The sequence below is a fragment of the Impatiens glandulifera genome, chromosome 8 (genome assembly GCF_907164915.1).
Source record: "Impatiens glandulifera chromosome 8, dImpGla2.1, whole genome shotgun sequence".
In the NCBI taxonomy this organism is placed as follows: Eukaryota; Viridiplantae; Streptophyta; class Magnoliopsida; order Ericales; family Balsaminaceae; genus Impatiens; species Impatiens glandulifera.
In genome coordinates this window covers 15,145,870-15,163,275 of record NC_061869.1, presented here as the reverse complement: position 1 = coordinate 15,163,275, position 17,406 = coordinate 15,145,870, and the positions used below count along the sequence as shown (strand labels likewise).

Sequence of the window (17,406 nt, the reverse complement as noted above, 5' to 3'; positions counted from 1 at the left end):
AAAATAAAATTTTACATCTCATTATTTATTTTATATTTGTTTGGAAACAGCATAACTTGAAATTCAATTTTGGATGGTAAGAACGGGGCCAACATTATAAATTTAATAATTTGGATAAGATCACATATACAGGTAATTTATTGATAAATATTATAAGATATTAATATTAAAAAATAATAATAATTTTATAGTATACTAGAATTTCTTCTACAAACAATATTACCAAAAACTCAATAACTGAATCATACAAAAATATATAAATGAACATTCATCATTACAGTAAATAGAGAGCAATATAGACAAATGTATAATCGCCACTTCCAAATACAACCAAATGAAGATAAAGACACAATATCAATACAAACCAAGAAGACATAAACCGCGACGACGAATCAGACCATCTAGTTTATAAACCTTTCTGAGAAGCCTTCGATTGAGGCAGTGTCTCGAATACCTTGTCCCAAAGTGAAGAAGTGATACCAAACCCTTTGGTTTGTATGCGGAAATGATGGTTCAAGTGATATCGCTACAGAATATTGGTATAAATTTAGTGAAAAAGATAAATCATGTGACATTAAACCTGTCAAAAAAATAGTTAACTGCCAAAATAAGAACCTTGAGATTCCGAGGTATTTCGCTTGTTGGCTGACTATGATGCAAATAATAATGGGTGACATCATACATAACATAACCAAGTAAAACTCCGGCAAACAATGCAGGACATGTTGTTTGAGTAGATATGAGTTTCACCAAGTTCCAGAACTGCCACCAATTCAAAGGTAAATTCATGAATAAACGAAAACAATAGAACAAAAGGGAACGATTGCACTAACCGGGACCAATAAAATAGCTGTCGCAGCAGGTGGGAAAACAAGGCGTAGCCCATCCATTGGATGCTTATGATGGCAACCGTGAAGAAGATAGTGGGCAGTGTTTCCCCTGTTTAAGACATGTCAGTTCAGAAAACACAAACATTGAAATTTGATTGAAATCTTGAGTGTTGATAGATATGGAAAGCATGAGCTAAACTAACCAGTAGCTCTTTGTTTTAATGTGAAACAGAAATCTGTGTAAAGAATACTCCATCAATGTCCATAAAAATATTCCTGAAACCAATAGTATAGCTATCTGTGGAGGTGTACGCCCCAACCAAAAAGACTTCAAGCTAAACCAGCATACAACCGGCAGCCAAATTAGAGGAATCGCCCACCAGTGAGTTTTAGTCAAAAACTATAGGAAGAAACAAAACAAAACAAAACAAAAATTAATAAGTTAACAAACCTTAATTATATATGTTTATACAAACAGTCACAGACCATTTTCGGTTGTATCTCAATCCAATTCAGAGTTTTGTAGTTTATTTTCGTTAACAGATTGGTATACATTTTCTTCTAATCACAATGATTTAGAAAAAAGTCCTATACCAAATGAATCCAAAAAACACACTATAATCTAGATAATGATCCAGAAATAATCTTTATACCAAATAAAGTCAAAAAGACTTTTACCTCATAGTTCTATTGGACATTTATGTTATATTCGTGGTGGTTTATCATGTAGAACCATACAAGAAAATCAATCCCTACTAATTGAAATCTTTAGTTATGCACCAATGACAATAGATGCATTCACCACATTTTCAGCATTAAAGCAAACTAGTGTCAAATATTTATCACACTATAATCTACAACGTGATCTATAAAAAAAATGTTATACCAAACAAAAATAATCACTTTTAGTTTTAGCTTTGGCAAATTTTCAATGGGATCATGATTGTGTAACAAAGATTGCGACACAACAGCAAAAAGCAGTTTCCAAATATCCTCATTTAACGTTAGGTAAACAAGTGTGGCTGACGTTAGCACGTCACAATTCATTTGGCAATAAAGTTTTGGCTAAAATTTGATCCACAAATTTTATTCAAAATTTTTATTTTGCTTTTGTTTGGCATAAGTGTACTGTTAGATTTTTGGATAGAATTTTATCTGGTCATAAACTGAATTTAAAAAAAAAAAATTTGTTGGACAAGGTTACATAAGAATTTCATTGTACCAAAACAACCAATAATATACTACTTGCCTCCCAAAAGTCATTTTCGAAAAATCGAGGGCCTTCCTTGCTGACAATGGGCTGATGGACCCAATCCTGATAATTTTCTCCAAGGTGACCAACCTGAGAAGTTAAGAGTCTATTCTGATAATGAACTCTCAATTAACTGGATACTGGAATGGGAGACATTTTTGTATGTTTCTCTACTTTCATAAATAATATTAATACTAACCTGGAACACAAGTGGTTTATCCAAGTCCACTGCAAAGCCCTGCGCAACCATCTTCTCACCTTAACAAACTGAAAATATATGAAATCAGGAATTGTATATGGTGTGATTATCATCAATGAAATTTTTGGTTTGCCTATTGAAAAAAGTTACATAAAAAGTAAAACAAGAATGTTGATTTGTCTATGAACCAAATTCACACGCACATTACAAAGAAGAAGAGTAGAAAGATGCAGGAGTTATAGGGTTCAAACAAAGGTTCTACGAATCTACATTCATAAGGGATTTCAAAGTATAGTCTTCACAATAGCTCCTCAAATATAAGTGTAGCATTTCTGTAATGTGTTTAATGCCTTGGCCACTGCCCTATTTATACACAATAGAAACAAAGAACACAGTCCAAGAACCCAAGATTCCTCCTCCTCTTCAACTTTGATGTCAATGCTCTCCAAGTCCAAGATGATTTCATATCATCAAGAACATACTCTAATTATTTACCCTTGAACATCTTGAATGTGTGAAGCCTTTGCTTCGTGTACAAATGGTTTGCCAAAGATTTTCTCAAATACAATTTTCAGTTTGAGCCAGATTGTTGATTTCTCTTTGAGACTCCCCTCTACACTTTGTCACCAAGACTCAAAAACGAGAATGCTACAAGACTTGACCTAGGTTTCTTTGGTTCTTTCTCCAAAAGTGAAGGTGGCATCTTGTCTTTCCCCATGTGCATCTTAATCACTTGTTGGACCATAAGTGTTCTCATTTTTATCCTTCAAAGGATGAAACCATGCTTGCTCATAAACCTTTCAAAATCAAATTTTGTGCATGCCAATGTTTTGGGAAATCTGAAGACTACAAAAAAATTGGATATATCAAGAACTGATTCTTGATAGTTGCTTCACAATCCTCATCTACTTTCTTCATAGTGAGGCTCTGATACCAATTTGGCGTGATTATCAACAATGAATTCTTCCTTTAATCAATAAAATAAATAAAACAAGATTGCTGATTTGTCTATGAACCAAATTAACACACATCACGTAGAGAAACAATATTTATACTAGTTCAAACAAAAGTCCTACATCCACTTTTCCAGTATAACAATCTTTGTACATTCCTCACAATAGCTTCTACCATACAAGTGTTTAACCTTAGCCAATATACGCGATAGAAAACAAGAACACACCCAAGATTCCAACTCACATATTATCCAATGCACTTATAGTTCCTTAAACATACAAAGAAATTATTTTACAACTATGCAAAATAATCATATCAGAAGATCCAAAACAGGGAAAGGTGATCACTTCATCAAATTCTTAAGAGTACACCAAACAACAGTACCAATATTCCAAATGCTTGTGAAATTTTCTTAGCTGACACTTTCATCAAATTTTAGTCTGATATTTTGCTCTAAAACATTTACCCATCTCACACATTCATACGCCCACATCTAAGAACACACTCAAAGAGGCTTTTTCTACTGTATTAGATTCAGTATCGAGATTTCGAGACGATGGATACAGAAATAGATGCAGATTAAATCATACATTATCCATGAAAAACATAAACCCACCTGTTTTCAATGCCTTAAACGGTGAACAATTGAATCTCCCGTAAAGGGAATTTGAACGAGCAAGCTCACTTTTGGTCCTGTTAACGACAACCCAACATATCAGATCCATTGTTGGAGCAATAAAAAAGTATATCATTCATTTTAACTCACAACATTAAGAAATTACTAACCTGAGATGATAATGCAGACTAGATCTGTGACGAAAAACGTCTTTATCTCTCTTAAATCATCTTCTAAGAAGCTAATAATCTATGATCAAGTTCCACTATTACTAACGATTAGTTCAAAGACTTGCTTTTTTCGAAAGAGAGGAAGAGAACTATGAACTATCGCTGCAAGCCTTTGAACCACAAACATATCAAAATAGTGCAAAGATGATATCTTTACCGTTCGTTTCAACAGCATCTTTTAGGGCAAGGAGAATCGGCCGTTGGATTCCATAGGCTGTCAGATTGGCACTCCTAGATCCAACTCATCATTTTGTATTTTTCTCTTTTTATTTGTTTTTTTATATAAATCTGAATATTTTTATTTTTACTAAATGAATTAAATTTGAATCTCATACATGTCACAATTGTATTTTCTATTTTGATGTTTTAATTAAGGAAAGAAATGTATTAATGCACCACTAATAATATAAAAAAATTGTGAAAAAAATATTACGATAAAAATGTTTATGGGCGGGTCAACCCAAAATCCAACTCAAGTATCTAAATATAAGGGGATGATTGGTACGTGGTTTTTGTACTCAGGAATGAGAAAGGGAATAAAATGAAGTGTTTGGTTGATGAGTTTCATTCCAGAATATTGATTTGATTCCCGAATACTCAAGAATCATTCATTCCTCTCTAAATTGGGAGGAATGAATCCCATTCCCTTATAATGTATTTTCTCTCTCATGATGTCCACTCTCCCACGTTCTCTCTCATAATTATAATTATAATATTATATATATTTTTTCTTTTATAATTATATTAGACGTTCTTTTATAATTAAAATAATAATTTATTTTAATTTATTTATTGAAATAAATCATTTCAATTATTTATATAATATTGAGAAATTATTTTAAATAATATAAAATTAATAAAATAAAATAATTATTTTAAAATAATTATAATAACTAATAATAAAAAAAATTATTTTTATATAATCAATTTATATATTATATATTAATAATAAAATTATAATAAATTAATTAAAATATAAAAACTTAAAAATAAAATAACAATTTTATATAAAATAAATATTGAAAAAATATTAGAAAAGTTAGATATAAAATATTTTAATAAAAGTTTTTATTAAAAATATTATATAATGTTATAGTATATATTATTAAATAAAATATTATATTTTATTTGATTAATTATTAATATATAATATTTTAAAAAATTTATCTTTATTAATAGATAATTTTTATTTATAAATAAAAAAATGAATCATTCAATTATTTTTTTATATGTATTTAAAATATATATATATATATAATTAATATAATAAAATATGAAATGTTTATATTTTATTAAATTAGAACACACTTCAATATTTTATATATTTTAAACAATTATAATATAAAAATAATAATATTTTGTATTTTTAATTAAATAAAATATATAAAAAAAAATAAAAATATTAATCTAATTCAATTACAAAATATATTAATAATTTCTCTCTAATAAATCTAAACATTATCAATAAAATAGAAATATCGGAATGAAAATATCCAAACACTATCAATGGTATTGAGAATGATTAATACTCATAACCAAAGCGTACACTTCTATCACTCATTCTCATTCCACACATTTATCAATTCCATTCCTATTCCGATTCCCTTATTTGAACCAAGCGCCCCCTAAGTATTTTCATCTTCATTTAGTATTTCATTGCAAAAGAAGTTAATATATTTTATTTTTACAAATTTTATTAATTAATTAATTTTAAATAAATAATAATAAATTATCTTCTATATTCTCTATTTTTTTATTCTTCATCTTCGTTCAATGTCTTTCTATTATTTTTTTTTTTTTTAATTCATATTCTTCATTTTATTTTCTCTCATTTTTATCGATTAATTTGCTAAACAGGAAACAAAATGCAACATTCCTAATAATAACAATGCAAAACATTCAAGTGATCAATTACAAAAGTACAGATTAACCTAAGAAAATCCAAACCAATGAGATTGTTGTTAAAAACCATACTCGATCTCCTCCTCGTGGTATTGTCGTAATAAAGCTCCTTCATGATCTCGAATTTATAATTCCTAGTTCTCGTAATTGTTTCAAGTCTAGGAATTTATGAGCCTCGTCAAGCTGATTATTAATAATAACTATTAAACGCGTATAAATTATTCCCCATATATCTATCCCTCCACAAAACGTTCCAAAATCGAGGCTCGTATAATCGGCCAAACTACAAGCATAGCTCACATTCGCGCCAATTGTGAATCGTCGAGCCTAACTGAAGGCTTACTATACACCACTTATTATCTAGATGGTTCACGTTTCTAGCTGGGATAAGTGTGCCCAAATTTGTAGTACCGAGATTTAAACTATACATCGACAATCTATTGTACATGAAATCTCCCAATGTCATTTTGAAATTCTCGGAACTAATAATATTCTCGTCTTCATCGATTAAGTTATAGAAATACGCGGCAATTGGCCCGGGCCTCATTGGGGTGCCACGTCCACCCAAAGAATGAGGCATGAAACCTTGGTCTTAAATCGATGAAGGATTAGTTACCTATTGTAAAATAATTCATCCAAGTTATTTCTTTTTTCTCTCTCTAAAATAAAATTGCAGAAAGGTTGAAAAATAAATTTTTCTTGGTCCTTCATGACTTTTTTTAACACTTGAGTGTCATATTTTTTTAAATTACTTAGATTTGAGTTGATGTTATATTTTGTTTGATGTGACATCTTATTTAGTCGGATCAAGTTTTTATTTAGAAATTTTTTATCAGAATAATTCTCATAATCTTCAATGGATCGTTTACTGTTTATCCTCGAAGTTTTTTATAAAATATTTAATTTAATAAAAGAAAATATATTTATGAAGAAAAAATATAATATATATATATATATAATTAGAGGAAAACATAAAAAAAAATTAGTTATTAGTAATTGTTCTTCGTATAGTATAGGTAAATTGTATAAAATATTTATAAATATATAAATATATATATATATATATTATATATATATATATGAAAAAAAATTATGAAGAATCAAATATTTTTATATACATATAAACATGAATTTGTAATATTTTTTATTTATGAATTAAATAAAAGAAATTAGTTATTAGCCTACAACAATATGAATTCTTATTAATTTAGCATTAAATATTAATTATTAAACTTCTCGATTAAACTCTCAATTAAACAGGCATTCATTTTTTCTCCACTCAAATATTTTTTCAACTTATAAATAATCTTAAATCAACAAGTCGAATTGCAACAATCACGTTTACCTTACTTTTTTATAATTAATATTTTATTATACATTTTGTTAGAGGTTTTATAATTAATATTTAATGTAATTATTTAATTAGAAATTTGAATTAATATTAATATAATTTAATTAAGAAAAAATAGATAGGAGAGAAAGTAACTATAAAATATACTTTGATGTTAATTTGTATTGTTAGTTTAATAAATAATATTAAACGTTATATATATTATATTATATTATATTATATTATATTATATTATATTATATGGTGGAGAACAAAATAAAAGTCCGATTTAATTGTAAGATTTTATAATTAATATTTAATGTTAAATTAATAAGAATTAATGTTTTTGGAGGTTTTATATTAATATTTTATTATACGTTTTTGTTGGAAGAGATTATATGCTAAATATAATATATATATATATGAGAGATAAAATAATAAAAATATAATTAATAAAAAATAGTAAATATAGAAGGAGAGATACATTAATAATTATTATAAGAGAAATTTTAAGGATTATTATTATTACTATTATAAATATTTGTAAAAAAAAAGTTAAGAGAGAAAAATATATATATTAGGTGAGAGAAAATAATTAATATAGAGTATGAAAGAAAGAACAAAAATTGAAGGTTTTATATTAATATTTTATTATGTTTTTGTTAGAGGAGATTATATGCTAAAGATAATATATATTATATGAGAGATAAAATAATAAAATATTAATTAGGAAAAAAAATAGTAAATATAAAAGGAGAGATAAATTAGTAATTATTATAAGAAAAATTTTAAGGATTATTATTATTACTATTATAATATTTGTAAAAAAAGGTTAAGAGAGAAAAATATATATATTAGGTAAGAGAAAATAATTAATATAGAGTATGAAAGAAAGAACAAAAATAATTAATTATATTAGGTGAGAGAAGATATATATATTATATTATATATATGATTATTATTTAGGAAAAATAAAATTTATAATTTTATTATTAGTTTAATAAATCATATTAAATGTTATTATATATTTATATAATAAATATATTATATAATATTATTTTGTATATTATAAATATTTTTTATAATATTAATTAGAAAAAAAATAGTAATTATAAAATAAGAGATAAATTAAATATTATTATTAGAGAAAATTTGGGATTATTATTATTATTATTATAAATATTTGTAAAAGAGAAATTAAGAGAGAAAATATATATATATATATATATATATATATATATATATATATATATATATATATATATATATATATATATATATATATATATATATATATATATATATATATATATATTAGATGAGAGAAAATAATTAATATAGAATATGAAAGAAAGAATTAAAATTATTAATTATATTAGGTGAGGGAATATAATATTTAATAATTAATATTTAATAATAAATTAGTAAGTCTGATTTAATTGCAAGGTTTTATAATTAATATTTAATAATAAATTAGTAAGAATTTATGTTATTGGAGGTTTTATATTAATATTTTATTAAGGTTTTATAATTAATATTTAATGCTAAATTAATAATAAGAATTTATGTTATTGGAAGTTTTATATTAATATTTTATTATACGTTTTGTTGAAGGTTTTATAATTAATATTTAATGTAAATTTATTTAATGAGAAATTTGAATAATATTAATATAATTTAATTAAGAAATATAGAGTAGGAGAGAAAGTAACTGTAAATATACTTTGATGTGAATTTTTATTGACGTTATTATATATATATATATATATATATATATATATATATATATATATTAAATGTATTTATATATATATTATATGGTACTATTTTGTATATTATAAATATTTATATATATAAAAAATAAATATTTATAATAAGTTTATTTAAAATTAATAAAAAAAAGATAATATATATATGAGAGATAAAATAATAAAAATATTATTTAGGAAAAAAATTAGTAATTATAGTAAGAGAGATAATTTAGTAATTATTATAAGAGAAATTTTTAGGGATTATTATTATTACCTTTATAAATATTTGTAAATAAAGTTAGGAGAAAAAATATATATATTAGGTGAGAAAAATAATTAATATAGAGTATGAAAGAAAGAACAAAAATAGTTAATTATATTAGGTGGGAGAAGATATATATTATTATTATTATATATATGATTATTATTTAAGAAAATAAAATTTGTAATTTTATTATCAGTTTAATAAATCATATTAAATGTTATTATATATTTATATAATAAATATATTATATTATATTATATTATATTATAAATATATTATAGTATTATTTTGTATATTATAAAAAAAATTATAATATTAATTAGGAAAAAAAATAGTAATTATAAAATGAGATATAAATTAGTAATTATTATTATAGAAAATTTGAGAATTATTATTATTATTATAAATATTTATAAAAGAGAAATTAATATATATATATATATATATATATATATATATATATATATATATATATTAGGTGAGAGAAAATAATTAATATAGAGTAGAAAAGATAAAAATAATTAAAATTATTAATTATATTAGGTGAGGGAATATATATATTATTAAAGAAATGATTGAGAGAGTGAAATTGTGAGAAAATTTTAAATGGAATGATGTGACACATTCTAATTGACCGAAAAAATAACAAAATTCTCATTCTAATAAATTATAAATATTTTATATAATATTATTTTGTATATTATAAATATTTTTTATAATATTAATTAGAAAAAAAGTAGTAATTATAGAAGGAGAGATAAATTAATAATTATTAATAGAGAAAAATTTGGGAATTATTATTATTATTATAAATATTTGTAAAAGAGAAATTAAGAGAGAAAAATATATATATAATAATGTGAGAGAAAATAATTAATATAGAATGTGATAGAGAGAAATAACAAAAAAAAAAAACATTATTATTTATATTAGGTGAGAAAAGATATATATATTATTATTATATATATGATTAATATTTAGGAAAAAATTTGTAATTTTATATGGTACAATGACTGGATTATAATTGATTACGAGAGTACATTAAAAATAGATAATACAAAAACAATTTATTTGAATTAAAAAATTTAAAATGTACAATCTAATTAAGATTAATATATATACAAAATTTATTTAGGATAACACAAAATCCATTAATTATACAAATAAGTTGGAGAATTAAATTATTAAATATTATCAATATCTTAAGTTCTTCACAGTATATTGACTTCAATCTTATGTTTTTCACAGTATATTGACTTCAAATATGAATTTTTGGTTTGCCTATTGAAAAAAGTTACATAAAAAGTAAACAGGATTGTTGATTTGTCTATGAACCAAATTCACACGCACATCACAAAGAAGAAGAGTAGAAAGATACAGGAGTTACAGGGTTCAACAGAGGTTCTACATTCATAGGGATTGCAAAGTATAGTCTTCACAATAGTTTCCTCAATATAAGTGTAACATTTCTATAATGTGTTTAATGCCTTGGCCACTGCCTATTTATACACAATAGAAACAAAGAACACAGTCCAAGACCCAAGATTCCTCCTCCTCTCTTCAACTTTGATGTCAATGCTCTCCAAGTCCAAGATGATTTCAAATCATCAAGAACATCCTCTAATTATTTACCCTTGAACATCTTGAATGTGTGAAGCCTTTGCTTCGTTTACAAATGGTTTGCCAAAGATTTGTCAAATACACTTTGTCACCAAGACTCAAAAACGAGAATGCTACAAGACTTGGCCTAGGTTTCTTGGTTCTTTCTCCAAAAGTGAAGGTGGCATCTTGTCTTTCCCCATGTGCATCTTAATCACTTGTTGAACCATAAGTGTTCTCATTTTTATCCTTCAAAGGATGAAACCATGCTTGCTCATAAACCTTTCAAAATCAAAATTGTGCATGCCAATGTTTTGGGAAATCTGAAGACTACAAAAAATTGGATATATCAAGAACTGATTCTTGATAGTTGCTTCACAATCCTCATCTACTTTCCTCATAGTGAGGCTCTGATACCAATTTGGCGTGATTATCAACAATGAATTCTTCCTTTATTCAATAAAATAAATAAAACAAGATTGCTGATTTGTCTATGAACCAAATTAACACACATCACGTAGAGAAACAATATTTATACTAGTTCAAACAAAAGTCCTACATCCACTTTTCCAGTATAACAATCTTTGTACATTCCTCACATAGCTTCTACCATACAAGTGTTTAACCTTAGCCAATATACGCGATAGAAAACAAGAACACACCCAAGATTCCAACTCACATATTATCCAATGCACTTATAGTTCCTTAAACATACAAAGAAATTATTTTACAACTATGCAAAATAATCATATCAGAAGATCAAAACAGGGAAAGGTGATCACTTCATCAAATTCTTAAGAGTACACCAAACAACAGTACCAATATTCCAAATGCTTGTGAAATTTTCTTAGCTGACACTTTCATCAAATTTTAGTCTGATATTTTGCTCTAAAACATTTACCCATCTCACACATTCATACGCCCACATCTAAGAACACACTCAAAGAGGCTTTTTCTACTGTATTAGATTCAGTATCGAGATTTCGAGACGATGGATACAGAAATAGATGCAGATTAAATCATACATTATCCATGAAAAACATAAACCCACCTGTTTTCAATGCCTTAAACGGTGAACAATTGAATCTCCCGTAAAGGGAATTTGAACGAGCAAGCTCACTTTTTGGTCCTGTTAACGACAACCCAACATATCAGATCCATTGGTTGGAGCAAATAAAAAAGTATATCATTCATTTTAACTCACAACATTAAGAAATTACTAACCTGAGATGATAATGCAGACTAGATCTGTGACGAAAAACGTCTTTATCTCTCTTAAATCATCTTCTAAGAAGCTAATAATCTATGATCAAGTTCCACTATTACTAACGATTAGTTCAAAGACTTGCTTTTTTCGAAAGAGAGGAAGAGAACTATGAACTATCGCTGCAAGCCTTTGAACCACAAACATATCAAAATAGTGCAAAGATGATATCTTTACCGTTCGTTTCAACAGCATCTTTTAGGGCAAGGAGAATCGGCCGTTGGATTCCATAGGCTGTCAGATTGGCACTCCTAGATCCAACTCATCATTTTGTATTTTTCTCTTTTTATTTGTTTTTTTATATAAATCTGAATATTTTTATTTTTACTAAATGAATTAAATTTGAATCTCATACATGTCACAATTGTATTTTCTATTTTGATGTTTTAATTAAGGAAAGAAATGTATTAATGCACCACTAATAATATAAAAAAATTGTGAAAAAAATATTACGATAAAAATGTTTATGGGCGGGTCAACCCAAAATCCAACTCAAGTATCTAATATAAGGGGATGATTGGTACGTGGTTTTTGTACTCAGGAATGAGAAAGGGAATAAAATGAAGTGTTTGGTTGATGAGTTTCATTCCAGAATATTGATTTGATTCCCGAATACTCAAGAATCATTCATTCCTCTCTAAATTGGGAGGAATGAATCCCATTCCCTTATAATGTATTTTCTCTCTCATGATGTCCACTCTCCCACGTTCTCTCTCATAATTATAATTATAATATTATATATATTTTTTCTTTTATAATTATATTAGACGTTCTTTTATAATTAAAATAATAATTTATTTTAATTATTTATTGAAATAAATCATTTCAATTATTTATATAATATTGAGAAATTATTTTAAATAATATAAAATTAATAAAATAAAATAATTATTTTAAAATAATATAATAACTAATAATAAAAAAAATTATTTTTATATAATCAATTTATATATTATATATTAATAATAAAATTATAATAAATTAATTAAACTATAAAAACTTAAAAATAAAATAACAATTTTATATAAAATAAATATTGAAAAAATATTAGAAAGTTAGATATAAAATATTTTAATAAAAGTTTTTATTAAAAATATTATATAATGTTATAGTATATATTATTAAATAAAATATTATATTTTATTTGATTAATTATTAATATATAATATTTTAAAAAATTTATCTTATTAATAGATAATTTTTATTTATAAATAAAAAATGAATCATTCAATTATTTTTTTATATGTATTTAAAATATATATATATATCTAATTAATATAATAAAATATTAAATGTTTATATTTTATTAAATTAGAACACACTTCAATATTTTATATATTTTAAACAATTATAATATAAAAATAATAATATTTTGTATTTTTAATTAAATAAAATATAATAAAAAAAATAAAAATATTAATCTAATTCAATTACAAAATAATATTAATAATTTCTCTCTAATAAATCTAAACATTATCAATAAAATAGAAATATCGAATGAAATATCCAAACACTATCAATGGTATTGAGAATGATTAATACTCATAACCAAAGCGTACACTTCTATCAATCATACTCATTCTCATTCCACACATTTATCAATCCCATTCCTATTCCGATTCCCTTATTTGAACCAAGCGCCCCCTAAGTATTTTCATCTTCATTTAGTATTTCATTGCAAAAGAAGTTAATATATTTTATTTTTACAAATTTATTAATTAATTAATTTTAAATAAATAATAATAAATTATCTTCTATATTCTCTATTTTTTTATTCTTCATCTTCGTTCAATGTCTTTCTATTATTTTTTTTTTTTTTAATTTCATATTCTTCATTTTATTTTCTCTCATTTTTATCGATTAATTTGCTAAACAGGAAACAAAATGCAACATTCCTAATAATAACAATGCAAAACATTCAAGTGATCAATTACAAAAGTACAGATTAACGCTAAGAAAATCCAAACCAATGAGATTGTTGTTAAAACCATACTCGATCTCCTCCTCGTGGTATTGTCGTAATAAAGCTCCTTCATGATCTCGAATTTATAATTCCTAGTTCTCGTAATTGTTTCAAGTCTAGGAATTTATGAGCCTCGTCAAGCTGATTATTAATAATAACTATTAAACGCGTATAAATTATTCCCCATATATCTATCCCTCCACAAAACGTTCCAAAATCGAGGCTCGTATAATCGGCCAACTACAAGCATAGCTCACATTCGGCGCCAATTGTGAATCGTCGAGCCTAACTGAAGGCTTTACTATACCCACTTATTATCTAGATGGTTCACGTTCTAGCTGGGATAAGTGTGCCCAAATTTGTAGTACCGAGATTTAAACTATACATCGACAATCTATTGTACATGAAATCTCCCAATGTCATTTGAAATTCTCGGAACTAATATATTCTCGTCTTCATCGATTAGTTATAGAAAATACGCGGCAATTGGCCCGGGCCTCATTGGGGTGCCACGTCCACCCAAAGAATGAGGCATGACACCTTGGTCTTATCGATGAAGGATTAGTTACCTATTGTAAAATAATTCATCCAAGTTATTTCTTTTTTTCTCTCTCTAAAATAAAATTGCAGAAAGGGTTGAAAAATAAATTTTTCTTGTCCTTCAATGACTTTTTTAACACTTGAGTGTCATATTTTTTTAAAATTACTTAGATTTGAGTTGATGTATATTTTGTTTGATGTGACATCTTATTTAGCGGATCAAGTTTTTTATTTAGAAATTTTTATCAGAATAATTCTCATAATCTTCAATGGAATCGTTTACTGTTATCCTCGAAGTTTTTTATAAAATATTTAATTTAATAAAAGAAAATATATTTTATGAAGAAAAAATATAATATATATATATATATAATTAGAGGAAAACATAAAAAAAATTAGTTATTAGTAATTGTTTCTTCGTATAGTATAGGTAAATTGTTATAAAATATTTATAAATATATAAATATAATATATATATATTATATATATATATATGAAAAAAAATTATGAAGAATCAAATATTTTTATATACATATAAACATGAATTTGTAATATTTTTTATTTATGAATTAAATAAAAGAAATTAGTTATTAGCCTACAACAATATGAATTCTTATTAATTTAGCATTAAATATTAATTATTAAACTTCTCGATTAAACTCTCAATTAAACCAGGCATTCATTTTTTTCTCCACTCAATATTTTTTCAACTTATAACTAATCTTAAATCAACAAAGTCGAATTGCAACAATCACGTTTACCTTACTTTTTATAATTAATATTTTATTATACATTTTTGTTAGAGGTTTTATAATTAATATTTATGTAAATTTATTTAATTAGAAATTTGAATTAATATTAATTATAATTTAATTAAGAAAAATAGATAGGAGAGAAAGTAACTATAAAATATACTTTGATGTTAATTTGTATGTTAGTTTAATAAATAATATTAAACGTTTATATATTATATTATTTATATTATATTATATTATATTATATTATATTATATGGTGGAGAACAAAATAAAAGTCCGATTTAATTGTAAGATTTTATAATTAATATTTAATGTTAAATTAATAAGAATTAATGTTTTTTGGAGGTTTTATATTAATATTTATTATACGTGTTTGTTGGAAGAGATTATATGCTAAATATAATATATATATATATGAGAGATAAAATAATAAAAATATTAATTAATAAAAATAGTAAATATAGAAGGAGAGATACATTAATAATTATTATAAGAGAAATTTTAAGGATTATTATTATTACTATTATAAATATTTGTAAAAAAAAAAGTTAAGAGAGAAAAATATATATATTAGGTGAGAGAAAATAATTAATTAGAGTATGAAAGAAAGAACAAAAATTGAAGGTTTTATATTAATATTTTATTATGTTTTGTTAGAGGAGATTATATGCTAAAGATATATAATATATATATGAGAGATAAAATATAAAAATATTAATTAGGAAAAAAATAGTAAATATAAAAGGAGAGATAAATTAGTAATTATTATAAGAAAAATTTTAAGGATTATTATTATTACTATTATAAATATTTGTAAAAAAAGGTTAAGAGAGAAAAATATATATATTAGGTAAGAGAAATAATTAATATAGAGTATGAAAGAAAGAACAAAAATAATTAATTATATTAGGTGAGAGAAGATATATATATTATTATTATATATATGATTATTATTTAGGAAAAATAAAAGTTATAATTTTATTATTAGTTTAATAAATCATATTAAATGTTATTATATATTTATATAATAAATATATTATATAATATTATTTTGTATATTATAAATATTTTTTATAATATTAATTAGAAAAAAAATAGTAATTATAAAATAAGAGATAAATTAATAATTATTATTAGAGAAAATTTGGGAATTATTATTATTATTATTATAAATATTTGTAAAAGAGAAATTAAGAGAGAAAATATATATATATATATTATATATATATATATATATATATTAGATGAGAGAAAATAATTAATATAGAATATGAAAGAAAGAATTAAAATTATTAATTATATTAGGTGAGGGAATATAATATTTAATAATTAATATTTAATAATAAATTAGTAAGTCTGATTTAATTGCAAGGTTTTATAATTAATATTTAATAATAAATTAGTAAGAATTTATGTTATTGGAGGTTTTATATTAATATTTTATTAAGGTTTATAATTAATATTTAATGCTAAATTAATAATAAGAATTTATGTTATTGGAAGTTTTATATTAATATTTGTAATGATACGTTTGTTGAAGGTTTTATAATTAATATTTAATGTAAATTTATTTAATGAGAAATTTGAATTATATTAATATAATTTAATTAAGAAATATAGAGTAGAGAGAAAGTAACTGTAATATACTTTGATGTGAATTTTTATTGACGTTATTATATATATATATATATATATATATATATATATATTACAATGTATTTATATATATATTATATGGTACTATTTTGTATATTATAAATATTTATTTTTTATATATATAAATATTTATAATAAGTTTATTTAAAATTAATAAAAAAAAGATAATATATATATGAGAGATAAAATAATAAAAATATTATTTAGGAAAAAAATTAGTAATTATAGTAAGAGAGATAATTTAGTAATTATTATAAGAGAAATTTTAGGGATTATTATTATTACCTTATAAATATTG

The 17,406-nt window shown here is 23.5% G+C and overlaps 1 protein-coding gene across 2 annotated transcripts; it reads right to left on the bottom strand.

Annotated features, from left to right (window-relative positions):
* Window positions 1–164: 164 nt before the first annotated feature.
* Window positions 165–12,229, bottom strand: LOC124911985 (dihydroceramide fatty acyl 2-hydroxylase FAH1-like). Of its 2 annotated transcripts, XM_047452534.1 has the most exons (8): window positions 12,153–12,229; window positions 11,980–12,057; window positions 2,282–2,349; window positions 2,080–2,172; window positions 1,034–1,230; window positions 834–939; window positions 616–762; window positions 165–526 (listed from the first exon to the last, which is right to left on the bottom strand). In XM_047452534.1, the coding sequence occupies exons 3-8, from the start codon at window positions 2,330–2,332 to the stop codon at window positions 407–409; spliced, it is 714 nt and encodes a 237-aa protein (XP_047308490.1). In that variant the 5' UTR covers window positions 2,333–2,349; window positions 11,980–12,057; window positions 12,153–12,229; the 3' UTR covers window positions 165–406. The 2 variants fall into 2 exon arrangements, with proteins under 2 accessions (XP_047308490.1, XP_047308489.1); XM_047452533.1 differs by lacking the exons at window positions 11,980–12,057; window positions 12,153–12,229 and adding an exon at window positions 3,852–3,926.
* Window positions 12,230–17,406: the final 5,177 nt, after the last annotated feature.